Source organism: Mya arenaria, chromosome 3 (assembly GCF_026914265.1).
Source record: "Mya arenaria isolate MELC-2E11 chromosome 3, ASM2691426v1".
NCBI lineage: Eukaryota > Metazoa > Mollusca > Bivalvia > Myida > Myidae > Mya > Mya arenaria.
This window is the reverse complement of record NC_069124.1, coordinates 8,287,360-8,314,727: the sequence shown is the minus strand read 5'-3', so window position 1 is coordinate 8,314,727 and position 27,368 is coordinate 8,287,360. Positions and strand designations below refer to the sequence as shown.

Genomic DNA, 27,368 nt, shown 5'->3' with positions numbered 1-27,368 from the left:
TGTTCAATAGATTAACACTTCTCGATGGTGTACATATCTTTTCAATTGTTGAGGTTTCATGCTTCTTGGCACCATGGCGTTCTTGGGGTTTATGGGACGATTTTTGAAGTCACATAAACCAATCTTGATTCATGGACATTTAAAAATATCTTTATTCTAAGTTATTAATTCTTCATCAATGCCAATTTAGATGAAATTCCTTGATATTCAACATTGGGAGCTTTCAATGGTATGCTATTATGTCTCGGTGATCAGTATGCAGCGCGTCTATCTGATTTTATCTGCTTCTTGTGATACTGCCCACCTCACAACAACATATGCTTGTCCGAGGTACATATTCTACTTTGTGCATATTACTTGATTTGCACACCTCACAATTACCTTGGCTTGTACTTTATGCATATTACAATCCTCGTAGCGACCATGGTATGCACACCTAACAACGACCATTGCTAATTTACATCTTACATCGACCTTGGCTATTGCACACCTAACAACGACCATGGCTAATTTACATCTTACATCGACCTTGGCTTTTGCACACTTTACAACGACCATGGCTAATTTACATCTCACATCGACCTTGGCTATTGCGCACCTAACAACGACCATGGCTAATTTACATCTCACATCGACCTTGGCTATTGCGCACCTCACAATGACCTTTGTGCATATAACAAAACTCATAGCGACCTTGGCTTTTGCGCACCTAACAACGACCATGGCTAATTTACATCTCACATCGACCTTGGCTTTTGCACACTTTACAACGACCATGGCTAATTTACATCTCACATCGACCTTGGCTATTGCACACTTTACAACGACCATGGCTAATTTAAATCCCACATCGACCTTGGCTATTGCGCACCTAACAACGACCATGGCTAATTCACATCTCACATCGACCTTGGTTATTGCACACCTAACAACGACCATGGCTAATTTACATCTCACATCGACCTTGGCTATTGCGCACCTCACAATGACCTTTGTGCATATAATAAAACTCATAGCGACCTTGACTGGTACGTTGTGCTTATTGCGCACTTCAAAACGACATTGGATATTTTGCACGTGGCACATATTGCACACCCTATAGCCACCTCAGCTTGCACGTGGCACATATTACACACCCTATAGCCACCTCAGCTTGCACGTGGCACATATTGCACACCCTATAGCCACCTCAGCTTGCAAGTGGTGCATATGGCACACATCAACGCGACCTTGGCTTACACGTGTAGCATATAACACGCCTTACAGCGACCATGGCTTTTACTCGGAGCATATTATACGCAAGACAGCGACCTTGGCTTACACGTGATTCATATTGCGCTCCGACAACGACCTTGTCTTGTACGTGGTGCAAACTGCATACCTAAAATTGATATTGGCTTGCGCGTGTAGCATATTACACGCCTTACAACGACCATGACTTTTACTCGACCTTATTTAGGATAATCAATAGTGACCCTTGTACATGTATATAATAAGGTAGAAAAAGAAATTAAAACTAGTAAAGGTATGTCCTTAGTGAAAGGACTCAATTGCATTTTAAAACACATCCGACAACTTTATTCCCGACCGAAGCCTAAAATAAATCAGCATACTAGTAAACATTCGGTAGACGGTTCTAATTAAAGCCACATTCTTGGCGTGAAGTTAACGGCCTAGATGTGTGAAATTTGCGGCATAGCGGCGTGAAGTCAGCGGCCTAGCGGCGTGAAGTTGGCGGCCTAGCGCCGTGAAGTTACGACCTGGCGGCCTTTTATTGTTCTCAATGTCAAAGCTCTTTTTGATAGGTTTTAAAAAATGCTTTGAAAAAGAAAAGTACTAAAGCCAATAGGTCGCTTATTTTACGCCGCTGCTCGATCGACTTTTTTGGAAAATGCTCATAATTGTCTTCGTTTCCATTTGAACAAGACACTTCAAAAATATTGTTGAGACGCACGTCATAAAATCCTTTACTGAACCTACCTTACACAGACCACCCACACAAACTTTCTCTTCTCCACAAGCTGACCCGTCGGGGAGAGATCTGCCCAACCCCAAAAAGAACCCCGCTCCGACAGGTCGACATGCCGCCTCACAAATGTCTCTGGCTGTAAGTAGATATACACATACATGTTTTTGGTGTAATGAAACAGTTGCCAGTTTTGAAACGTGTTTGTTTTACTGCAAAGAATGGACAGGAATGTTCCCATAACAATGTTAGCTGTCTGAAAGGCAGAAAAAAAAGAAATAAAAATAAACTATTTCCCATGCTGTTGTGAATCCATGTCGATTTTTTAAAATAATTCATGGCAAAGTGTGTTCGTGGTTTTTATCAGGATTTCGTTGCAAATGTACTGATACATGTCCAACTTGCTTGGTGTTCTTACTTCCATATTGTATACTTACGGTGCGTGTAAGGTAGCCATCTGTACCTCTTCCCGCCAAACGTTCGGGCTTCAAGCTCCGAGCACGGGTCCTCTGCTGCAGCTACACATCCCTAGGTAGTAGATAAAACGGCGCTTATCCGTGTGTCAGACAGACAAAAACATTCCAATACCATCGTATATATTGCCGTAAGACCATACCATATCGTTTCTATGTTAAGAAGGTTTTGAGCTTCCTGATCGAAAAAACCCCAACACATTTTATATGATCAACGATCTTGGCGAATATTTATAATTTCATTTCACTTGTTATTTCCATTATATACAGCACACGAGTGTAAACAACATGCTTCATACGTTTTCCTAGTGTTCTTGTCATTTCATATATAAATGATACTTTCGGTGTGATTCCCAAGATCAACACATTTAAATGAAATCATTTCTATCTTACAGTTGAGGAGGGTCAAGATTGGACTAAGGAGGGTCTGGTGTCTATATTCTACATAAGATGTCACTCATTTAGCATTCGTTTTTTTGTGGGTTCATTTTTTTCAGGAAGGATAGATAGGGTTTTGCACTAAGGGTTGACGCTAAACATAAAATCAATTTGGTATGGCCTAATGCTGATGACGAATGCACATAAGTATAACAAATCATTGTTTTGCGTCAATGTATAATGTTGTTGTTGTTGTTGCTTTGTTGTTGCTATTTCCCCCACCGTTTCAATTGACACTATTGATATCTCTTATCTCCCCCTGACACCCCTTACAGCCGACATTCCTGTGGTTGCATGGTTAACGCGCTGTCATCTAGAAAACCCTTGAATTTCAGAGAAGAAACTGCATTTCAAACCATTCTCATTCATCAGAGGTTCGATCGTGACAACTCTAACGCTACGGATAGCATCAACACTCTGGTGAACGAGAATGCATCACACACGCACGCACGTACGCACGCGTGCACACAGTCGCAGGCATACAACTGTGCGCGACCGCACACACACTATTACTCGTAAATGCTCTTATTGACCCGCCTTGAAATTTCTGATGAAAACCAACATAACAACATACATCAGTTATTTTAGAAACTGACCTCACACATTCTCACACATACACACGAATATACATATATCTGAATGTGTGAACATACTGGAAAATTGACATAGGCGTTCAGGGCACTAATATCAGTTTTTCAATGTTAGCACACACTTTTATCTCCCTGTGCTGCAACTTGTTGACAGATAAAAAGTCCCTTGGTCCGTTCTCTCACTGCAGAAAAAGCTGTAAATCCTATTTTAGTGAAATCCAAAGGCTCCGCATATTTTTTGTTATTTACTAACAGATGAACTACAGATTCGGATAAATATAAATGAAACGATAAATATTTAAAGAAATAAAAAGCGGACAAAACCAATTCAAGCAAGTTTCTCTTGTTGATGTTTAGATATTTACAAGTATACTGTTTAAAATGGTTTGGCCAGAAATTATTTGCTTTTCCATGAGGCAGTTTTATTTTACATATTCATGACTCGATCAAAAGTGATGGCATTTTGTTTCTCTTTTTAGAAAATCCAAAATGTAAAATATTAAAGAACATACCGAGTTTAAAATTGTGTGATTCTGGAAAATGAATGAAGATCGAAACACTTCTGACTAAAGGGAATGCCACGTATGAACCGTCTTCAATATAATGGAGAAATATCGCATGAGAATGAAAAGTATAATTAAAACTCATTACGGAGAACAATTGTTTCCAAAGAGCAAAGAACGTTTCCTTCATTCTGTTTGTCATTAATCAGTCTTGAAAGAGCGGGGAAGTCATATAATTCATAACTCCTTGAACCCCAATACACAGGAACTTGACTTGAAAAGACTTGGTCCGCAGAAAATAAATCATGTCTAATGACTGTTGCTGTCAGCGAAAATTTAGAGAACGACGTTAACACAATACATCTGGAATATCAATCAGGATTCGGGAAGTTATATAATATTATGGAAAACATGCTGCGACACATACGTGCTGAAATAAACATGTCACTTTAAAAAATAGAATAACATGTTTTTTCTTTGATTTATATTTTGGTTTTTGACATGGAATTTTAATCGTTAAAACATCACTCTGACTTTGGACATGTTCTTAAAACCCAGATGGTTTGGTTTCCCCTTGTTCCACTACTAGGCAGAGTATTCGACGCAAATGTTATAACTTGAAGGCTACATGTTCGGGGAAATTAGTGTTGGTATAAGTTTATAAAAAATGATTTAATTTTACATACTTTTTCACAATGGTATTTGGTCAGTAGTTTGACTTAAATACATGCAATACATTTTTGGAATCTTCATTTATTCAGCAAATTTCGAAAACATTTTTTATTTATCTCGGCTGATTTAACATTATGATTGTATCGTATATGATGACTTCCAAGAGGCAAAGGGGTTCGTGTCCCGTCTACATGGTCTAGGGAAAGCAAACAGGACCTCTTGTTCGGCAAGACACCACAACAGCTAGCCCAAATAAAGCGGTAGGAAGGGTAGTTCCTTGTACAGTTGACGCGACACTACTCGTATATATTTAAACATAAGATATAAAGAATGTGTGGATTGTTTTTTAATGTAGTTGTTCTCCTGACATTGAAACCAATCCTCCTATCAGTGAATCTGATCTACAAATATGATTTCATCCAGCCATTGGCGATAATGTTAGATCTTGAATCCTGGTGACCCTAAATAATTGTGGTTCAAGTAGAACGTGTATACCTTGCTGACCAATATAAATGTATGAAAACTAAATGACCGAACACCCAGTATTGATAAAGTAACCGTTTCAACTTCGTCAGTACTATCAACTGAAATAGGACGTGAAATGCCCCATTTTGCAACATTTCGAAGACCAACAGGCGTGTTTGTTCCCACTTAATCTTTCTCCTCACATAAAACGCTGTCAACTGATGCCAAAACAATAAAGGGTCACCCGGAAACTAAAACTTCACATTATTTAACAGAAGTTCACACACATTAATTACGTGTTTTATTGAAAACCCTGGTTTGGTTATCCAGTTAGCGCATTGGATAGCGCACTCGCTTCTCACCTAAGCGGGGTTCGATTCCCGGCTCGGGCGCATGTGAGTTTGGTTCGTGGTCACCAAGCCGGACAAGTGGGTTTTCTCCGGGTTCTCCGGTTTCCCCCACAACACAAGACCACACTCTCGCGTAAAATCGGGCCAACGAGAGTGATTAATATAATGTTGTAATAACTTGTTTCACAATCGTTGTAAAATAAATATGTTTAAACTAATACCATGGTTACATCCAGGGATGTTCTAAAATGCCTTACCGTGATTTCGCAGAGCTTTATTTCTCGTTGTGTTCCTGCACATCCCTGTATTTCTTCTCTGAAAAAGAGCACATTTTGTTGTTCCGAGTAAAAACTTTCTAATGAAAGCAGCATTGGCATATTTTTCCGGTGCGAATAACCATAGGAATAAGTACGATTATGACGCTATCAATGTGTTTGATGTAAATATATGTTTATTAGCAAGTAAAACATCAAACAGCAACATAAACATGTACTGCGTTCACACTTGTTGCACTTTTTCGGAATCCGGAAACCTCAATTGTTTGTCTAGCCAACTTATCAAAATACTGCTTTGTATGTGAAGTAACGTTACACATTGATATGATATAGAGGATATTTGTTTATTTCAGTGTAAGATCGTATTTTATTTCACGAGTGTCATAGAAAAACATATTTGTAGTTTTTTTATGATCACGAGTGAAAGCAGTATTTTGATAAGTTTTCTGTTTCTGTTTCTTTTATGCTTATTTTCGGAGTTTTTATTCATGTTCGAACAGTTGTTTTTGTCTGTAATTTGTTTGGCATGAAAGCAAATGTTCCAACATTCAGCTTCAAAGATCAGTAAAATGTTTGATAAACGGGATAACCGGTAATAAACGGTAAGTTGTTAATTTCCAATTATATATTTATATAAATTTATAAAATATTTCATTATTTTTTTTTACATTTTTTAACGTTCAGTGTTCTGTTTTGATCAAGGCAAGTACATGTAACAACAAAGGAATTTAAAAGTAGTTCCGAAAGTTGATATTTTCACTCCTTATTTTGCAGTGAAAATATCAAATTGATATTTTCACTGTTGTTATTTCACTGTTAAAACCCCATATTTCATCGTAAAGCATGAAAGAAAAAACTTTTAAAATGTATTTACGCCACTTATAAACCTATATTTGATGAATAATACCAATAATTCAATATTTACTATTAGTATTGGAACATTTAAAAATAAAATAAGATAAAATGACATTACACTATCAGACTAATTGAAAGCGGCTTACAGTTACATAAATATACACTAGTGAACATCATTTTGGCACTAAAGAACAAAAAACAATAAAACATAGTTAGTAATTTGAAAGTCAATCTACATGAGTCAGAAAAACTTAAATCCTGCAGAAAACCCTACACGACATGCCGAGTTGCTTCAGTGCCTTGACCATATGACCAAAATTGACCATTCACAAGTTGTCAATTATTTATCAGTTGGCCTAAGGATATGTGTTTTAACAAAAATGGCCGTTGTTTTATTAGCCATAGGGTTAACTGAAACTCCTCGCCATATGATCTCGGAAAGTTGCTTAGGGGACAGATCAACTGAATAATAAACCACACATAATCAATGATACAGGACATCTCTTTCACATCATTATTGGTAAATCGTATTTAAGGACGAAGACACGATATGGCCACTGCGGAACACAGTAGATTATCGTCTTGGGTTGGTCAGGATTGCTTGAGTTCTTCTATATTGAGAAGTATAAGAGCAAAAACTGCCAAAACATTAGTGTATTTACCATTTTCTATAAGCATTGAATTAAGTATTATGCAATAAAGCTTGTAATGAACAATTATCGATCTATGACGGACTGTTATTGAGATCAACGAAGTCGCATGGTGTTCTGTGGTGAGAGTGGTGTAGGGTTTGTGTTATTCATCTCATTAACAACTTTATAGACTTGACATCGTGGAATCTTAAATCTTCATGAAACGATATCAACAGATGCCGGGAAACTTTATTTATCCCTCTAATCCAGACTCTGGCATGGAGTTAACGATTAAGACAATCGCATGAGGTGAATTATGGGAGCAATTATATTTTCTCCTGCACAAAATGAGCTGAATTGTTGAAATTAATCATTAATTATCTTCAAAAGTCTTTGGCTGGTTCACACGAGCGCCTTCTTTCACCATCTATTTTGCGTTACTCCAGCACGTTTGAACAACTTGATGTATAGTATATGCGGTTAAATGTTATCTGAATATCGGAGTAACTTTTGAACGTTATGAGCCATTAGCCGAATTGATTAAAATAAGTATCAAATTATGTTCTTGATTAAGTTGAAATTAATCCAAAGGCTTTACATTCCGTGGCTAATGATTTCGTCTAGGTGTTTTTCAACAATGTATTTACAGCAGGGTGAAACGTGCCTTTTAATTAGATTCATTGTCGGCATCGTACAATTTCATCATTTTGGCACGCATTTTCAGAAGTTAATTAATCACATACAATACTTCAAACAAAATCTTTTCAAATATTTATTTTATGTCAGCCTGACTTCCAAATAACAAAAATGGTCTGTGCTCAACAAACGATTAATCTGCACGATAATTGAAAACTATTCCGCATGCTAAACAGTTCCTGGGTCTCCCGGCACATTCAATTCCGCGCAAACTCTGACAAACGTTTGGTATTGTCATCGACTGGCCCATTACGACCCACTCCATACATCAGGAACGGGTTTTCACGGAGGTATTCATGTGTGACTGGTTAAACAAAGGGCCATGTATCGAACACGGAAGGAAACCCTTTTTGACAATCAAACCCTCGTTGACTTACCCAGTAATCATCGATCTGCAGTCACGTGTTCTGGAGGTGACACCAGTTCCACAGTTCACGGAGCAAGGCGTCCAGTTGGTCCACACGTCCCAGCGGGCTTCCGGTCCATGGCCGGCGTGGCTCGGATGCCTTTGCTGTAACGATAAGTATAGATATGACAAGACAGTGCACATGACGGTAGAAATTTTGTTACGAAAAAAAAAGAAATGAAATTACTTCAAATTAGTCCTTATCCACAATTAACGTATTGGCACAACATTATAATACATAACTCGAATGACGCTACTCCATGCAACGGTTATAAGACATTTATTTAACCCATTGTTATACAAATCATTTCGAGGACAGGATGATGTACTCCTGTGTCATGTGTTTATTGATTAACAAGTGTGTTCATAAGGGTCTGAATGGTTCACCTGATGATTGAACTCTTGCCTTGGCATTTGGTCAGATTTGGCCCATATTCAAGCTTGGCCCAGATATCGTCAATTCATGTATGACTATGTGTGATGCCAAAATGGACGTGCTCGAGTGTTAACAATGTTGAACATCGCATTTTATGATAAACATAAGGGAAATAACGCTTGACCTATTGGTCAGAGTTGGTCCATCATCGACCTTGACCGTGATATAGGCTGGTATTCATTATTTAAGTTAATCGTATGGTCATACATCATTGGCTTCGTTCACTCTATTGGTTAGTTATTTATAACAAGTAATTCGATTAGCTGAATACCAGACCTGATGGTCATACACAATCTTTTAAAATATGTTTAGCAGTTTCCCTAGCTGTGTCTTTTATGTCCATCTCATCTGTTGTCAGTAGAACTCTGCTAAAGCTGGCCCCAATTTTTCGAAACTTCTTAAGCACTTTATAACAGGATAAAGCTAAGCTCACTATTTTTGTCTTTCAATAATTTGCGTAATATTTATTTCTTTGAGAGTTTTTATTGCTTCAGATAGGAATATTCATTTTGATAATCACAATAAATCATTGTTCATTAATCAAAATCCAATTTAAGTATGTACTTTGCTATATTGAAATAAGCTACTTAAACCTGTTAAGGTTAAGAAGTGTCGATACATTTGGGCAAGACGATCGTTATATAGCTAACAAACAGGGCAATCTGAGAATAATCGTATTGGATTAAACGGGTTTATTTTGTTAGCAGCTATGTTTGTTCTCCCACTAACTAGGCCACCCATTGTCATAGAAGCTGTTCCAAATTACACACATATTTTCACATCTTATCTCTAAAGTTGATCTTATATAAGTCGTTAACAAGCAATAGGTAATGGAATTAGAATGATAGATGTACGCGATGATTACATTTAATGCCGATGTTACGTGAATTGCCAACTTGTGATTCAAATATCCCATTAACATAAACATTCACCCGCACAGAAAAGTCTGGGAATTAAAACATTGTTAAAATGGGAAGAAAATAACACACCTTAATCGTACTCACAATATATCACGTTCCATGCAGTTTTTCATCTATTTTAAACATTCAAAATATCGCCGTCATTTTGATAAACTGTGCACTATTGTTACATGAACGCAGTCTCATAACCATTTATTTTGTGCAAGTACATAATCACAATATATCACGTCCCATACAGTTTTTCATCTATATTAAAAATTCAAAATATCGCCGTCATTTTAATAAACTGTGCTTTATTGTTACATGAACGCAGTCCCATAACCATTTATTTCGTGCAAGTACATACTAACAATCTTAAGAAAATGTGGTACGAGGTCTATATAATCTATTGTAAACTACCCACTGACGGGCCAGCCACTGTTTATATCTACCGCTTCACCTGATTAAAATCAATAACGGATGACTGATATTTAACTGATGTAAAAGTATTGGAAAAATGACAAATATTGCCTCCTCATTGGATTAAAATGTTTTTGACCACTACTGTTTTAGGACGTCCGACATCACGGTAATACAACCATTTATAAGAACCGTTACAGTTAAGTTTTTATGTGAGCGTAAAGCAACGATTAAGACAACACAATGCATGACTTGATAAAACACTTATGACTTTAATATAAGAGCTTACCAGTTAGACACTTAATAGGTTCAAGCACGGGAAATCACATTCTAAGATTTGTAAAGATTTTTTTAAGAATCTACACGCCCCCGTAAATCTTTTAATATTCAAGGACATTTCCACAATTGCACAGACAATGATACAAAATCCAAACACATAAAACAGCAACATATATACGAGTAATTGATACACTTGAAAGAAAAAATAATGACTGCATGTATCTGTTTAGTCTATTAGAAATATTATAGGATAAAAATGTTGAATATATCAGAAAATGGATTTTTTTATCAATCATGCGATTATACATGTTTCAATGTTTTATCACTAATACCCGTTGAGTCTCGGGAAAAGCTTTTCAGATTAAATGAATGCTTTTTGTGATATTTCAATGAGTTTATTAGCCTGATAATGTGATGAGTATAGGCGTGTTCAAATGATAGACTTGTATACGAAAGCTATTCAAAACCTCGGATGTATGAAGTAGTTCGTAATTTTTTTAATAATATCATTAATTAAATGTAGTGTTTTATAGTTGTATTTATTAATCTAAGTTGAAATTGATTGTCAGTGAAGTGAATTATTGCAAACATTATTAAGATTCCCAAGAGTTAAATCATAAAGTTTAACTGCTAAATGAAATATTACGCGATCTACTTGCAGCGGACTTAAACGTACCACTTTTTGAGTATGTAAACCGTATAAATACATCCGAGGTTGTTTTCGATAGAAATAGCCGAGGAGCTCCAAATGATTCAAAACAATTGCAAGTGAATTCGTTATATAATGTCAAAGATTGTCAGGGATACGTTATATACAATATTTCGCAAAATAATTCTGTGTTAGCCATATGGTGAATTCAGTCAACGTATCTGCCGCCTGTGAGCAGAAATAGGGCATTCTCTGCAACCCTGGCGGTACAAACAATGACCTCGGACAATGTATACCATAGATGCATGATCAAGGTTAGCTGAAGGGGTTAAAATAACCCGTCAGCAAGAACATTCAAACTCAATATTTAATTAATTGCTTTTTAAAATGGTCACATGCATTAAAAAACATACATCAAAGAAAGTTATCTTAAAATTTAAAGGAAAAATAACACTCAGGTTCATAATTCCACCATCGGCTTTGGTTGTTCTCTCTTCTCGACATCATCAGGCTACATTTACGTAAATGCTTGGTCGTTTTTTGATAGCAGTTTCAAATAATGTTCAATAACAACGTGTTTTGGATTGTGCTGTTTATAAACGTTTAACAACTTTAAAATGTCATGTCATAAATAGTAAGCTTAAAAGTACTTTTGTAAAAGTACATTTTCTGTCCACATATATCTATACTGTTATTTAACACTGTGCTGTACAATACTGAGCTATGTTTGGACGAGTACACGTCTGTAGGGAAAACCTTACTGGACGATATCGCGTGTTGTACAGACGAGTACACGTCTGTAGGGAAAACCTTACTGGACGATATCGCGTGTTGTACAGACGAGTACACGTCTGTAGGGAAAACCTTACTGGACGATATCGCGTGTTGTACAGACGAGTACACGTCTGTAGGGAAAACCTTACTGGACGATATCGCGTGTTGTACAGACGAGTACACGTCTGTAGGGAAAACCTTACTGGACGATATCGCGTGTTGTACAGACGAGTACACGTCTGTAGGGAAAACCTTACTGGACGATATCGCGTGTTGTTCAGAACAATGTAGAATAACTTAGTTATGATATACCTTCATGACTCCACATATTATAATGATTTTAGGAGTGCGGCATAAAATCTTTGTAAAATAGTTCAAGTCAGATTTTGTTTTCATTAAAGTACTTTTCGGTTCTGTTCAGTTACACAGTCGTGATATCAGATTCTGACAACATGTTGACGTTTTGATAGAAAACAAATGAGAATTGATCATCGTTTGTACATATTATTTTTGTCACTCTTACTATATCAGTGTGTGTATACCACGTGATAAATTGCGTCATAAATGCTAAGTCGGAAGGCAATATTTTGCTTCGAATGAAGACTTGAAACAAAGATAACTTCATTATTTCTTCACCATTTTAAATGAAAAATAGCGCAGTCTATGCCACTGACGGAGCCCCGCCTTCAGTCTTTTACCAGAGTTGATTGAGAGTTTAGTTTCAACGCACTGTCAAATCATTATTTTGGAAACAGGTTTCTCGAAGGGTTTGATTAAACTAATCACCTCATCAAAATTCGGTAATAAAACGAAGCCGGGGCTCTTTAAGCGGCATAGACTGCCCTCTATTTTATTTAAACTGATGTAGTAAAATAAAAGTTTTCTTTGATTTCAGTCTTTATTTTAAGCAAAATGTTGCCTTCCGACGTAGCATATATGCTGTAATTTATCACGTGGTATACACACACTGTATATAGCATGTATCGATTCCGATTTTTATTCGGAACCTTTTCACGCGTTTCGGTCTTTAGGTCAGACACCACTAACTAAATTTCCTATATATTCTTTAGTCACTTGACCAATTTTCACGCAAGATAACACTGATTTCTAGTCCTTTACGACCCCCAACACAATATATTGGGAGAAAACTCCACTTATCTTCTGAACATAAAACAACGTTAGCAAAAAAAGTTACGTTTCTCATAAGAAAAATAGAATTGGTTGAACATAACCACTGTTGATTCGGTAAAATGACCATATCATGGGGTCAATTACAACCAATGTGTTGAAAATTGAAACACTAAAAAGTAGATCAAGTAGTTCCAGCACGTTAGGCCTGTGCTTGAAATCACAAACCATTCTGCTTCAAAACCTATACAGATGGAAAGTAGTCTGAGAAGGTATAACCAGGCTTTTATTCACTGTCATGTGTAAATTAAAAGAATAAGAAAATGTATTTTACAATGAGTAGGCACTTCCGATTTAGTGTAATTTGCATTTTATCGTCGATTTACATGGGACGTTTGAATTGTACTGTACAGAAAAAAACAGGATATTTGTTCGCACGTGCGTCCCGATATGGAACTATGTTGTACTATCACTTCACATATATATATATATATATATATATATATATATATATATATATATATATATATATATATATATATATATATATATATATATATATATATATATATATATATATAAGGCGATTTGTCATATAAATTAGGTATAGAAAAATAGACATTCTAATAATCTAATTAGAACTTTTGTTGAGTATAGGGGATAAGCACAGACCGATTTTTTAACCATATCACACCGTTACATTACGATATAAACCCTCAAGACTATATTTTATAATTTACATATTTGTTCCTGAACTGGTTTGGGGTTGGGCTTTGTCTTTTCGAGGTAAAATAACATATAAAACATTCCGACAATATATTTTTACAAACTGTGAACACTTTGGAACACCTGCTGTATTCAAAGGCAAATACAAAACGAACTTTACTTTGCAGTCAGTTGTGGAACTATTTTTATAATCTAACAGCAAATCTGCTAATTAACATTATGTTTTTGGCCGCACTTTGTTGATGATTTAAAAAAGAACGTAAACCCTCTATTAACAAGTATTTTTCGCCAAAGCTTTCATACAGCACATGCTATCGCAAAACAAATCACAAACACCCCATTACATTTATGTTACATCTATTATCTTGACAATAAGTAGACAGTTCTATCTTGCACTCACAAAAAAATCCAATCTGTTAGAATCGTGAACTACATATTGTACGACATAATACATTATGTTCTGCGAATGCTTTCATTCATAGTCATTATGTTCTTTACTATGTTCTGTGATGACTTTACACATTTTCATTGGGTTCTAGCCTACAATCACTGTGTTATTTATATGTTTACGATAAACTAATATTAAAGATAAATATTTCAGAATAAAAATCATTAAAATATGATGAGACAAACTGGTATTATGTTTACAGTCGCAGTTGTATTTAAATATTGTGCTTTCACTTGTACTTTTAAATCATCCGCTGCTTCCGAAACGTTCTCCACTATTCTATTGAGTTATACCTTTCATTTAACAAACATGTTTAGCAACAACGCCCGTCCGCATTCGAGTGCTTTTCAGGAGCAATACTTTTATAGAAGCCATTTTGGGGGTAATGGAAGTAAATGTGCAACTTCTACCAGTACTAATTATGTGTAGACAATAAGATGTTATTTGGTGCATGCTGCCTTTTCTATGTATCGCCCGATAGAACAGCCAGGCGCGTAGCAGACTGAACGCAGATAGGCAGTTGCGTTATGAAATTTTGACAGGTCGAATTTTGTGTCATGCCAAACCCCCCGAATTTGAAATATAACCGAAGGGGATATGGTGTGAAGGGGTTAGGCATCGATCTGCGTAAATCCAAATTGGCCTTAGCTACGCGCCTGATAGCAATATACAATGGCTATACGTTTCTAATGCACTGTTAACACAGAATCAAAACACTGCATCTATCAATATGGTTAGAGCTTGTCAACAATCAAACTGTTTCAATTTCTCTACCGAATTGTAATGCATACATTTATATTATAATCACAAAGCTGATATTCACTGATATTTCAATACAGTACTGATATTTCAATACAGTACCATCAAGGTTGGTAGTTGCTAACACAACAACAGTATCACAGTCAATACAGGTACACATACTCTAAACACATTTCGTATATATAATCATTACCACCAAAGTACATTTGTTATTACCATGTTTCACGATTTTCTCAAAACATGGCAATGAAATGGAACGACAGTAACGGCTAATAGATGTTTGTAAACCGCAGAGTTATAATTTGGACGTGAACTCGAAATAGTACTTGCATAAGTTGGCACAAAACGCGCAGAAACTGTTATGTTATGCGCGTTAAATAAAGTAAAACCAGACATTGAGATGTTGAACTGATATAGGGGTTGTTCGCACTCCTTGACGTATTCGCATATGTTTAAGACGTAGTAGGCCTAGTCTATCGATACATTATTTTAGTACTTAAAATTCGATCGCATACTTATATATTATTATAATATAAATATATCATACACAGTTACCTTCTTGCTGTTCGATAAAAGTGCAAGCATTAATTATTGAGGTATTGTATGTTTAAACTAGTGAATCCAGTGTTGAATTGGTAAGTACAGTACTATGACCTTGTTTACAATGACAAGTGTTGTTTTATGATCTCAGATGTGCTTAATTGACACTAATTGGCACTAGTTGATATTAAACGGATTGATCATTAATCCGTAGGAATTGATCGTCCAATCACAAGATAAGGGTCGTGCAATCAAAGCTATTAATTACCAATCGTATTTTTGATGAATATGCATGAAGAAATTATTGCTATCTGAACAATAAATACAAAAAAAAATGTTTCTCTTTTCACTTTTCAATCAAATACTTATTTCATATTTTTCATACGATATGTAAACATGTTTAGTTTATTGATAAATAAAAAAAGTACACGCATGTAAATAAAGAAAAATCAGATCGTCTTTTTGTCTCCTTATCTTTTCCGCAATTATATCCTTCATTACAAAACACCGCAGAAATTGTAGGTATTGCATTAAATCAAACAATGTAATGAAATAAAATTACAATCGACTATCAAATAATCAAAGCGTCATTTAACATGAAACCTGCTGATAAATAATAAACTCGAAAGCACGTGGCAGTAACCAAGCAACCACCTCGGCCGAAGTGACTATCAAATTCGCGAGGTGTTTATGTGGTATTCATCATGAGTTTTATGACGTAAAATGAGTTGTTTAGCTTTGATTATAACATTATGAATTATTAAGACTGAGAAAGAATGAATGAAAAAGTGAAATTGCCATATGACAAACTATAAATTAAGTGGACAATTATGTTAAATAACGAAGAAGGTGGGTGACATATAATAGGAAATTTACTTATTATGAAAACAATTTGATACGAGTATCCGGATAGTATTCGAATACTTGATACGAATATCCGGATACCGATTTGGTATCCGGTTTCCATCCCTAGTAAGAATATTTTTTGAAAAGTTATCAAAGCGCTGAAATGTGCTAAACCCTATCCAATCAATCTTTTAAATGAATGCATACAGGAATGACGTCACCATTACGTCATATGTACTTACGTTGTGTGGAAAATTCTCAATAAAAAAAATGTCTTATGATTGATAGACATGTTTTCACATGCTCAATACACTGTAAATCAAAAATATCATTATTCCTGAAACTTTTATACCTTAAGTATCTATTCTTGCTTGATTTATCATTTAGAGTAGAGATTAAAGCATAAATCGCTGCCCTATAGTTGAAAGGTCATTTTGGAAGAACTGTCATGGGGGACGGTCAAATTTTTAGAGTTTGTTTTTCAAGTGGAGTGATTTTTCTTAGGAATAACTTGACCCCCCTTTTTATTGGCTTAAAAGGTAATTTAAAGCTTGTACTTTAAGAATATATGTGGTTATCATAGCCTGCATTCGCTGGAAATGCCTTTAAATGTTGTCTAAAAATTATAATTTTGCATTGAATTATATAGAGAATAACAATGGTGGTGTGTAACCTACAGGTCTAGAATTTCACTTTACATTCTATTTTGATTCCCATAGGAAATCAAGCTTTTATTTGAATAAGTTATTAAAAACTTATTTAATACTTTTAATTACAATACGAGAAATCTTTAAAACAATGCATTGGTCCTACGAAAACATACAATAGCCATAAAAAAGGTACAGAATAGCCCTACAAAAGGTCCAGAATAGCCCTACAAAAGGTTAAAATTAGCCCGCTAAAAGGTCAAGAATAGCCCTCCAAAAGGACCACAATAACCCTACAAAAGGTCCACAATAGCCCTACAAAAGGCCCACAATAACCCTACAAAAGGTTAAAATTAGCCCGCTAAAAGGTCAAGAATAGCCCTACAAAAGGTCCACAATAGCCCTACAAAAGGTTAAAATTAGCCCGCTAAAAGGTCAAGAATAGCCATACAATAGGCCCACAATAGCCATACAAAAGGTTAAAATTAGCCCGCTAAAAGGTCAAGAATAGCCCTACAAAAGGACCACAATAACCCTACAAAAGGTTAAAATTAGCCCGCTAAAAGGTCAAGAATAGCCCTACAAAAGGTCCACAATAGCCCTACAAAAGGTTAAAATTAGCCCGCTAAAAGGTCAAGAATAGCCATACAATAGGCCCACAATAGCCATACAAAAGGTTAAAATTAGCCCGCTAAAAGGTCAAGAATAGCCCTACAAAAGGACCACAATAACCCTACAAAAGGCCCACAATAACCCTACAAAAGGTCCACAATAGCCCTACAAAAGGTCTACAATAGCCCTACAATAGTTTCAAAATAGCCCTACAAAAGGTCTACAATAGCCCTACAAAATGCCCACAATAGCCCTACAAAAGGCCCACAATAGCCCTACAAAAGGTTAAAATTAGCCCGCTAAAAGGTCAAGAATAGCCCTACAAAAGGACCACAATAACCCTACAAAAGGTCCACAATAGTCCTACAAAAGGCCCACAATAACCCTACAAAAGGTCCACAATAGCCCTACAAAAGGTCTACAATAGCCCTACAAAAGTTCCAAAATAGCCCTACAAAAGGTCTACAATAGCCCTACAAAATGCCCACAATAGCCCTACAAAAGGCCCATAATAGCCCTACAAAAGGTCCACAATAGCCCTACAACAGGTCTACAATAGCCTTACAAAGGTCCACAATAGCCCTACAAAAGGCCCACAATAGCCCTACAGCCCTACAAAGGGTCTACAATAGCCCTACAAAAGTTCCACAATAGCCCCACAAAGGGCCCACAATAACCCTACAAAAGGCCCACAATAGTCCTACAAAGGGCCCACAATAGCCCTACAAAAGGCCCACAATGGTCCCACAAAAGGACCACAATAGCCCTACAAAAGTTCCACAATAGCCCTACAAAAGGTCTACAATAGCCCTACAAAAGGTCCACAATAGCCCTACAGAAGTTCCACAATAGCCCTACAAAAGGTCTACAATAGCCCTACAAAAGTTCCACAATAGCCCTACAAAAGGTCTACAATAGCCCTACAAAATGCCCACAATAGCCCTACAGCCCTACAAAAGGTCCACAATAGCCCTACATAAGGTCCACAATAGCCCTACAAAAGGTCCACAATAGCCCTACAAAAGGTCTACAATAGCCCTACAAAAGGCCCACAATGACCCTACAAAAGGCCCACAATAGCCCTACAAAAGGCCCACAATGACCCTACAAAAGGCCCACAATGACCCTACAAAAGGCCCACAATGACCCTACAAAAGGCCCACAATAGCCCTACAAAAGGTGCACAATAGCCCTACAAAAGGTCCACAATAGCCCTACAAAAGGCCCACAATAACCCTACAAAAGGTCCACAATAGCCCTACAGAAGTCCTGCAATAGCCCTACAGAAGTTTTACAAATGCCATACACTTGTAATACAATATATACCGGAGAGGAAGTACAAGCAAAGAGTGATGCGTTACCCTCCACTTGCATTTTTTGACATTTTAATCACAGAAACTATTGGAATAGGCGCAGGTTTGCACCACAAAGATGCCAAATCTGTCTGCCAATGTCTTCTTAAAAGAACCCATAAGTATTCTTACGACTTTCCTGAAGATTTACGTTCTTGTTATTTCTTTTGATTGTTTAATGTCGGAGATATATCACAAATTTATCTGAAACATATAAAAACATGTAAGGCACCAGTGATATAAATTCCAATTTAAATTCATTGATAAAGGAGATTGGTTCTAAATGTGCGTGTTTGCCTGTATCACGCTTTTTTATTCGCTAAACTTGCGGCGGTAAAAACATCTTGATGTTATCTCAACCACCATTGAATCCATATTTCGTTGACCGCTCCAAGGCCGTAACCCCAAGATATGTGAATGTATGTGTTAATCTTGTGACAGTTCGTGCGTTTTTGTTGGTAATAACTTAGTTTTGATTTTATATTAGTTTCACAAACGGTGTATCCGTTTCGACAGTTTAAAATAAAATGAAAACCAGCTTTATCGTTTGCTTAATGAAAACCGAAACTGTTTTTTTAAATTTGAAACGTCCGAAAAACTCTCTGGATGTGGTTTCGTTATTCCTTTCATCCGAAAACTAGTGCACTTTGAGAACTTATGCTTCTAAACAGAGTTATCGTTAACGTTTTGGCTACTTGGCTTTTCACTGTAGTTTCCAATGTGTTATTCCACAACAAAACAAGCATTCCAGATATATGGCTTCTGTCTTCGACCCATAAGAGTAGGAAATGTAATTGCAGAAATGAATATCATCAGGTAGTACCGGCTTCACGTGTAAGAATGTACTGATAATATATCTGGTTTTACATGGCAAACCAATGGATTCTTTGCAAGGACCATTAAACAATTAATACTTACATTTGTTAATTTTATTATCTTTTATTGCATAATTCTTGAAATATATTGGCTTAATCTGTTAAAATCATAGCTCTTAAACGCTATGCTTACTAAAAGGAAAATTGTTAACTTAAATCAAATTGGAAGAGGTCTTAACACTCCGATGCTGATGTACACAAATGTTGAAGTTAATACCTTAGTTGATGCGGTGATATAATATGAGCTACCGATATTCACAAAGCCGGCTTCATTTTTTATAAAGAACACTGGGTGTTTTGCAATTATTTCAATTCTGATAACAATCATGCATTAATGTCTCTACGATATTGCTTTTGTAAATTACAGAACGTGAGAAAGTTATGACAGAACTTGGAAACAGTAAATTGGACCAAAGGAGAATTAATATCAATCCCATTTCATGTCGACTAAAAGGAACGTGTTTCATAACATTTTTGTATCTGGTCAGATTCAAATCAGCACTTGTCTTCAAAATACATGAAAGTATATCACTTCATTTAAACTAAGGTTTCAATTGTTTCCGGGTGTTGTCCCTGTAGTCAAGTCAAGTATATTTTTTTGAAATCCGGGTAACAAGTAAGCATTAACTCCGATTAACTTTTGACAGACAATGTAGTTTCATTTTTATGCATTTTTATGCAAAGTCATATTGTCTGACCTATTTAGCTGTTTGTGTAATGGCGAAATACGACCCAGTACTATGGTATGTAACAATGTGTTGTATGATTGGGTCAACCATTGAATGTAACATGTTTGCAGGTCCGAAGGTAGTTTTTCCCAAAACATGTCATTTATTTTCTTTATAACTGTAACATGGTGTGGACGTACATGACAGTGTACAAGCGATTGTAGCTTTAATGCCGCAATTACTGTACTACAGTGATATGAACACAAGGTGGAACAGAATATAATTGTATCTACTGTCGACGTACAGAGTATCTTTGCTTGTTTATCAGACAAATCACATAATCCTTTCACTCGTTATTTGCCCTTCTATTTTAAGGTTATCTTATTTAATGTGAAGACTTCAAATGGAGTAATCAAAAGGGCATGGAAAACGCCTCAAATCGGTCACACGTTAAGATGACAATCTACGCAATACTCCTTTGAAGATGCACTCTTACTCCAAATTAAGATTTACCATAATTAAAACAATTGTTTTATTATACCGAAAAGGATAAATAAATGTCGAATCAATGGTTTTTATGGGATTACCGAAAAAAAGGTATTTTAAGAAGTAGTTTAAGGTTTATCACTAAAAAATATGATTCTTATACATGTGTATATATTGAATTTGAATAAGAGTGTCACTTCAAATGACAATTATCTCTTACGTGGCAAAACATAATGGTGCTGTATATGATATCACAATGTAATTCACATTAAACAGAACAGAACAGAACATAACAGATGATTTATTAAGACATGTACAAAGTATATCATCACCTAAACCACACATAATTATACATGTACAATAATTGAGCACATGGTGAAAACACAGGTAATACAATAATAAGCCAATAAGAATACAAATTTATGGATAAAAATCAAATAAGGTGGAGATTAACAAAAACATTACATTTCTTTGACAAATAAGGATACATTTTAGTACATATGGACGAATATAATAATGACGTTTCATGTATTTTCTGATAAAGTTTCTATACTTTTAACGCGGCTGATAGTGAGGGGCATGACTTGGATTTTTTTTACTTCATGTTAGTTTTTCCTCACACGAATGTCCATTTAAACTGAACAATGCCAGCCCTGGGAATCTTTCACTGCGTATTTAATGTCAAAATATGTTACAGCCATATGAGTGTTACATAAATGTTTATTTTGCTGACAATAAAATCCACCCTAGAATCACCGTGTCAGGCGGAGTGTTTTTGCGATAACAAAATTATTCCAGAACTGCTTGGGCATCTACATATTACTGCTTTAATATTGGTAGTATTTCGAATATTCATTAAGGCGGGTAAAGCGTACAATCTGTTTTTCGTAAGTGCTAGTTCCAAATTGGTTTTTTCAATTTTTCATTTAATTGCATCCCAGACAGATTGATTGGATTTTATATGCATCATTTACTATTTAAATTACTAGATAATAATAGTTTAACTATAAGAAGGGGCGAAATAAATTAGTTAGCGCCAAGTGCATTTACCACGCTAATTTAAGTGTAGTGTATAACGCTTGCAAGTCATGATGTCGATTCCTTACCTTCATGATTTGTAGAAATTAAGTATTTTATCATTGCCAAAATGTGTTTCTAGAAACTCGTTGTGAAAATAACTGAAAACTTTTTGACTGGTTTAAATGATTTATTCCGCTCGATAATGCTTGGAAAGAAGATAAATGATTTTAGATCGGGAGGCTGGTCATATTTTGTTGTTAATATAAATGCCTGGAATATTGAGATAAGAAAACAATCTGATACATTTTATTCTAGATAAGTAAATATTACCGAATGAAAAGTCAGGTATTCATAATTCTTTTGTTCGTATCCTTAAATTCGTTATAACATCTGTACTGTGATTTTGTTCGAGGCAATATTAATGTTTTTATTTTCATACCCATGAACTGGTTTAAAACCCCAGTAAACTCTAGTTTCGCTGACCGTTCCACGGTGGTGACCCCAACATTTACCGGTAAAGCTATTTCATGCAGGTTTGGTTTAACCAAGATCGCGTTATAAGGCTCGACAAACACTAATCAAATGAAATAAACATAACTCAACTATTAAGATCTCGCCATTTATATCGCCGCTGGTTTAAATCGCCACTTGGCTCAAAACCACGGTTATCTGCCCCCCTCCCCCCGTTGACCACTTGGCTCTAGACCACAGTTATCTGCCCCCCCGTTGACCAAGATCCGGATGTAAATACAGAAAAAAAGAGTGCTTGTGATCAAGAATCAATATTTTATTAAAGTTGAATGAAAGAGAAGAAACGGGTGGCCTTTTTGCATAGAGCTTAACATAATTTGACACTGTATTGCAAAAACTGATAGTTTTCAGTGTAAAAATTAGAAAAATCATTGCCTGTGGAACTATGTAAATTGGTTGTTTGTAGCATTATTCCGTCTTGACCTCAGGGTCATGTATTACTACTCAATTTTGTGAGACAACGCATTGTTCAACCCTATGTTTTCTTGTGATTAAATTGTGTGGTGTCTTGGATTGTTCTATAGCAACCAGTTACCTGTTTTTCAATTTGGACTGTTTTAAAGTGAAAAGCCAGGTTAGTGTCTATATGAAACATATAGTAAAATAACTGTGGTCTCAGGCCACTTCTTCCGAAAAGCTGCGTACAGCTAGCGGCCCAATCAGCGTATTTGTCATACTGGTCGTGTAGTTACGATGTTTACCGACAAGCTAGTTAGCTTCCGAACGGTTAATTTTTCCTGACCAACGAGCTCCAAATATTTAGGCTGCTTTCTTGGCAATGTGTTATATTCATAACATTTTATTGGGTGACATGAAAGTATATAAGAAACAAGTAAGCATCATAACATCAGTAATAGTCGAATGCTACATATCTTTCGAAAAAACAACAACTGTACATTAACTTTACCTCGACAACAATGGCATTCTAGACACATGTTATGTTATGGGGCTATTTCTTTGGAGACGCCAAACCCATAAATGTATATATCAAAACTGTTCGAGCTTGATACGGTTTCAATAGTTGTACTAAACTGTTTTATAGTTTTCATTTGGGGCATATGGACCTGTATTTCAATCCGTTATATAACATTGACAATATAAATACATGTACATGACATGCGATTGAATTACATTTCGTACAGATAATTTATTACAACAAGAGTGCATTTGTTAATACCATTGATTCATGATTTTGGCAAAATACTGCAATTAATTGGAAAGACAGTAGAGGATGAGTGTTTTGAAAACCGCAATGGCACAGTATAGGCTCGAACTGCATTTGAATACTTTGGCAGAGTACGCCTAGAACATGCTGTGGGATAGGCACTTAAAGTATTAAAAGAAATGTTATGGTTGATATATTAACATGTTGAAGTGATAGTAAAACGTACGTAATTTGACTTATTAACCTAAACACTTTGATATACATACCGAGCGGGTACTTAAATATCAATCAAACCCATTTATATGCAACAGGTAAAGTTCAACTATCATATAACAGTTTCACATGATCTTAAATTCTGCTTTTTTCATTATCACTACAATTTTGGAAACACGACTTAAATTTGATTGGGAATTTTCCATTGTCCAGATCTCATTTCAGGATGTTTTAGGTGAGGTATTTGACAAACGTGTGTTTTGTAGACTTACAAATGTACCATTCATTAGCTATGTTGTACATACCGCGTTCTTTATCGAGGCGGTACTTAAATATCAATTAAACACATTTATGTGCAACAGGTAAAATGCAAGTATTATAGTTTCACATAATCTTGACCTCTGCTTTTGTCATTACCATTATAATATTGGAAGCATGACTTAAACCCATAGTTCTTCCTCATTGTTACTTTACGCAAAACTTTCGAAACCGGTTTTCAAACCGCAGAAAACCTTGAAACCAAAAACTGAAACTAGTTTCGTATCAACTAAAACATCCTTAGTATATGGTTAACGTTTGTAACGGCCATAAACTCATGTTTCTAAGCAGTGTTATCGTTAACGTTTTGGCTACTTGGCTTTTTCTGTAGTTTCCATTGTACTATTCCACAACAAAACACGCATTCCAGATATATGCCAACTCCCCCTACAACACATATGGGTAGGACCTGTAATTGCGGAAATGAATATCATCAGGTAATAATGGCTAAACATGTAAGAATGTACTGATAATATATCTGGTTTTACATGGCAAACCAAAGGATTCTTTGTAAACTGCAAGGACCATTAAACAATTAATACTTACATTTGTTAATTTTATTATCTTTTATTGCATAATTCTTGAAAAATATTGGCTTAATCTGTTAAGATCATAGCTTATAAACGCTTTGCTGAATTAAAGGAAGATTGTTAACTTAAATCAAATTAGAAGATGTCTCAACACTCAGGTGTTGATGTACACACATGCTGAAGTTAATGCTGTAGTTGATGCCGCTGTGATATACTATGAGGCACCGATATTCACAAAGCCGGCTTCATTTTTTTTATAAAGAACACTGGGAGTTTTGCAATTGTTTCAATTCTGATAAAAATCATGAATAAATGACTCTACTACGTGAGAAAGTTATGACAGAACTTGGAAACAGTAAATTGGACCAAAGGAGAATTGAACTCAATCCCAGTTCATGTCGAATAACAGGAAAGTGTTTCATAACATTTTTGTATCTGATCAGATTCAAATCAGCACTTGACTTCAAAAAGCATGAAAGTGTATCACTTCATTTAAACTAAGGTTTTATTTGTTTTTGGGTGTTGTCCCTGTAGTCAGGTCAAGTCAATATGTTTTTCTTTTGAAATAAGGGTAACAACAGGTTAGCATTAGCTACGATTAGCTTTTGACAGACAATGTAGTTTCATTTTATGCAAAGTCATATTGTCTGACCTATTTAGCTATTGTGTACTGGCGTAGCATGACCGGGTATTATAGTTTGTAAGTTGTTGTAGTATTGTGTCAGACATGAAATGTAATTTTTTGCAGGTCCAAAAGTAATTTTTAATTTTAACTGACGTCTAAACATGCCAGTGACCAACAACATGTCATATATTTCCTAGATAACTGTAACAAAGTGTTGAAGTTTATGACAGTCTACAAGCGGCTGTAGCTTAAATGCCACAATTACTGTACTACTGTGATATGAACACAAGGTTAAACAAAGTATAATTGCATCTATTGTTCGAATTACAGAGTATCTTTGCTTGTTTATCAGACATATCACATAATCCTTGTACTCGTGTTTACCCTTCTATTTTAATGTTAAAGGTTATCCTATGAAATGTAAAGACTTCAAATGGAGTAATCAGAAGGGCATGGAAAACGCCTCAAATCGGTCACACGTTAAGATGAGACACTACGAAATACTCCTTTGAAGATGAACTCTTACTCCCAAATAAGATTTACCACGATTATTACAATTGTTTTATTATACCGAAATGGCTGAATAAATGTCGAAATCAATGGTTTGATGGAGGATATCGAGTTTAATTTGAAATAAAGGTGCAGAAAACACGGTATTTCTACCTTATGAGATGATAGTAGATCGCAGTAAATATTTTAGCACTCATCAACCATTTAATATTTTTGTGTATTCAGACATTAAATACACGGTTACAATCTTGTTATCATTAATTAATATTTTCCATAAATGCATTATTTAGGAAGTGGTTGAAGGTTTATCATTTAAAATCAGTGTTTGTTAAACATGTGTATATATTGAATTTGAATAAGAGTGTCACTTCAAATGACAATTATCTCTTACGTGGCAAAACATAATGGTGCTGTATATGATATCACAATGTAATTCACATTAAACAGAACAGAACAGAACATAACAGATGATTTATTAAGACATGTACAAAGTACATTATCTCCTAAACCACACATATACAATAAATGAGCACATGGTGAAAACACAAGTAATACAATAATAAGCCAATAAGAATACACATTTATGAACAAAATCAAATAAGGTGAAGATGAACAGAAAACATAAGATTTCTTTGACAAATAAAGATAAGTTTTAGTACATTTGGACGAACATAATAATGACGTTTTTGACGTGGATGATTTGGATTTTTTTACTTCATGCAAGTTTTTCCTCAGACGAATGTTCATTTAAACTGAACAATGCCAGCCCTGTGAATCTTTAACTGCGTATTTAATGTCAGAACATTTTACAGCCATATGAGTGTTACATAAATGTTTATTTTGCAGACTATAAAATCTACCCGAGAATCACCGTGTCAGAGGGGAGTTATTTGAGATAACAAAATTGTTCCAGCACTGCTTGGGTATCAACATATTACTACTATAATATTGGTAGTATTTTCGAAATACTCGTTTAGGCGGGTAAAGCGTACAATCTGTTTTTCGTAAGTGCTAGTTCCAAATTTGTTTTCAATTTTTCATTAAATTATATCCCAGACAGATTGATTGGATTTTATCTGCATCATTTACTATTTAAATTACTAGACAATAAAAGTATAAGTTTAAGGAGGGGCGAAATAAATCAGTAAGCGCCAAGTGCATTTACCACGCTAATTTAAGTGTAGTGTATAAAGCTTGCACGTAATGATGTCGCTTCCTTATATTCATGATTAGTAGATATTTAGTATTTTATCATTGTTGCCAAAATGTCTTTCCAGAAACTCGTTGCGAAGATAACTGAATACTGTTCGACTGGTTTCAAGAATTTATTCAGCTCGATAATGTTTGGAAAGTAGATAAATGATCTTAGATTGGGAGGCTGGTCATATATTGTTGTTAATATAAATGCCTGGAATATTGAGATAAGAAAACAATCTTATACATTTTTTTCTAGATAAGTAAATATTGACGACTGAAGAGTCAGGTTTTTAGTCGGCGCCCAGACTATATTTGATATTACTTTAGAAATATTCCAACTTATGGACTAGTTCATAAATTGCAGAACAATGCTTTCAATAGTTTCCACGTTGCA

The 27,368-nt window shown here is 35.4% G+C and overlaps 1 protein-coding gene across 7 annotated transcripts in view; it reads right to left on the bottom strand.

Moving 5' to 3' along the window:
- Positions 1-27,368, bottom strand: part of LOC128227761 (ADAMTS-like protein 4) — a 74,464-nt gene that overhangs the window by 18,187 nt on the left and 28,909 nt on the right. For all 7 annotated transcript variants that reach the window (XM_052938581.1, XM_052938579.1, XM_052938577.1 and 4 more), the window contains exons 3-6: positions 8,293-8,426; positions 5,715-5,772; positions 2,404-2,494; positions 1,981-2,105 (exon numbers count right to left, since the gene is read on the bottom strand). In XM_052938581.1, the coding sequence (XP_052794541.1) occupies positions 1,981-2,105; positions 2,404-2,494; positions 5,715-5,772; positions 8,293-8,426 (408 nt within the window). The remainder of the gene's footprint in view (positions 1-1,980; positions 2,106-2,403; positions 2,495-5,714; positions 5,773-8,292; positions 8,427-27,368) is intronic.